This window comes from Acanthisitta chloris, unplaced genomic scaffold (genome assembly GCF_000695815.1).
Source record: "Acanthisitta chloris isolate BGI_N310 unplaced genomic scaffold, ASM69581v1 scaffold6126, whole genome shotgun sequence".
Lineage (NCBI taxonomy): Eukaryota > Metazoa > Chordata > Aves > Passeriformes > Acanthisittidae > Acanthisitta > Acanthisitta chloris.
In genome coordinates, this window is record NW_008676377.1 from 4,000 (window position 1) to 5,326 (window position 1,327).

Below are 1,327 nucleotides of genomic sequence, written 5' to 3' on the forward strand. Positions count from 1 at the left end.
GTAGTTTTAGTGAGTGCTTATATGTAGTCATTAGTCAAATGACTCTTCCTCCACCAAAAATAAAAAATAATCCCTTTTTTATATATGAGATGCTTGTTTTCTGACAGTTGACCATGACTTGGCTATGCCAAACAGATGGAATGTGTTGCTGTCTCAAAAATACTAAGTGATGCCATCATGTTCCTCAAAACTCTACTCTCAGCACTGAAATAAAATTCCAAGAGAACAGCAAAGGTCTGTTTTCCCTTTCATAGCCCCTGGTGCCCATCAGACAGGCAAATTCAGTCCAACCTGTGTCCCAGAGACCCTTTGAGCTGGCATGGCATGACTCACTCTGGTATCAGCAAAGGAACTACTTGAGAGCTTGCAGTAACAAAAAGACATGTTTCCCAAATAAGCTGATTTTAAATTTGAATCCCTTCATTTTTCAGAAGACTTTGACAAGATGTGTCTCCAGGATTGCCAGTACTGCTGAACTCATATCCGTTTGCCTGTGGCTGCTCAGATCCTGCTCAGCTGATAACCTCTGGATGATATGAGGTTTTCAAAGTGCTGGTCTTCTGCTTTTTCTTTCACTCTCTGCTCCTCCAAGGTGCACACGAGTTTATCCCTTTCTTCAACCACTTTCATCATCTCTGTAAAAATCTCATCCTCCTCATTCAGATCCTTCTCATTTTTAAGGCTGACTGAAAGATCACAAAACGAGGCTAAAATTAGATCACTGTTCACATTTTACCTGTTGGTGTACAGCTGAAAGCAGAGCTGTCAGAGAGCACAGGAGCCTCAGCCACTCTGATCCTTTCTGGAGCAGAGGGTTGCACACAGCCATGCTCTGTGTCCCTGTGGGCTGGGCACACTGTCTGCTTTGTCTTACCATCAATGGCCATTTTCTCTCTCAGCTTTTGTTCCAGCCTGCTTTGGTGGTCCTCCAGTTCTAGCTCTTGGGCTCTAGGTACAGCAAAAAGTATGTTAAAGAATAAGCTTTTTTTCCAGTAAAGATATGCAGGTTAATATTATTTCAACCAAGAGACTGCATGTTCTATTTATCCAGTGTTTTCTCCTCATGGCAGTAAAAGCTAAAAGGTTTGCCTGTGCCAGCATCACCACAGCCACTCCAGAAGGGCCACTACCAGCTCCTGCATTATGCATCAGGTTAAGCTCCCTCTACACTGCAATGCTTTAGCTTTTAACCATCTCTGCTCTGCTGGTGGCAGCTTTTGCTTTTCTAGCTGTTCTTCATAGACTGTGTGAGCAGGAAACGTTGCTACCACAACACCTAATGACACTTGGAGGGGCAAGAAAAGGTTTGGCCCCTGGCAGGGAATAG

At 43.7% G+C, this 1,327-nt stretch overlaps 1 protein-coding gene across 1 annotated transcript in view; it reads right to left on the minus strand.

Annotated features, from left to right (window-relative positions):
* Positions 1–501: 501 nt before the first annotated feature.
* MICAL2 (microtubule associated monooxygenase, calponin and LIM domain containing 2) overlaps positions 502–1,327 on the minus strand; it is a 73,025-nt gene continuing 72,199 nt past the window's right edge. The window contains exons 27-28 of the mRNA XM_009076106.1: positions 875–948; positions 502–686 (exon numbers count right to left, since the gene is read on the minus strand). Of these exons, the coding sequence (XP_009074354.1) occupies positions 502–686; positions 875–948 (259 nt within the window). The remainder of the gene's footprint in view (positions 687–874; positions 949–1,327) is intronic.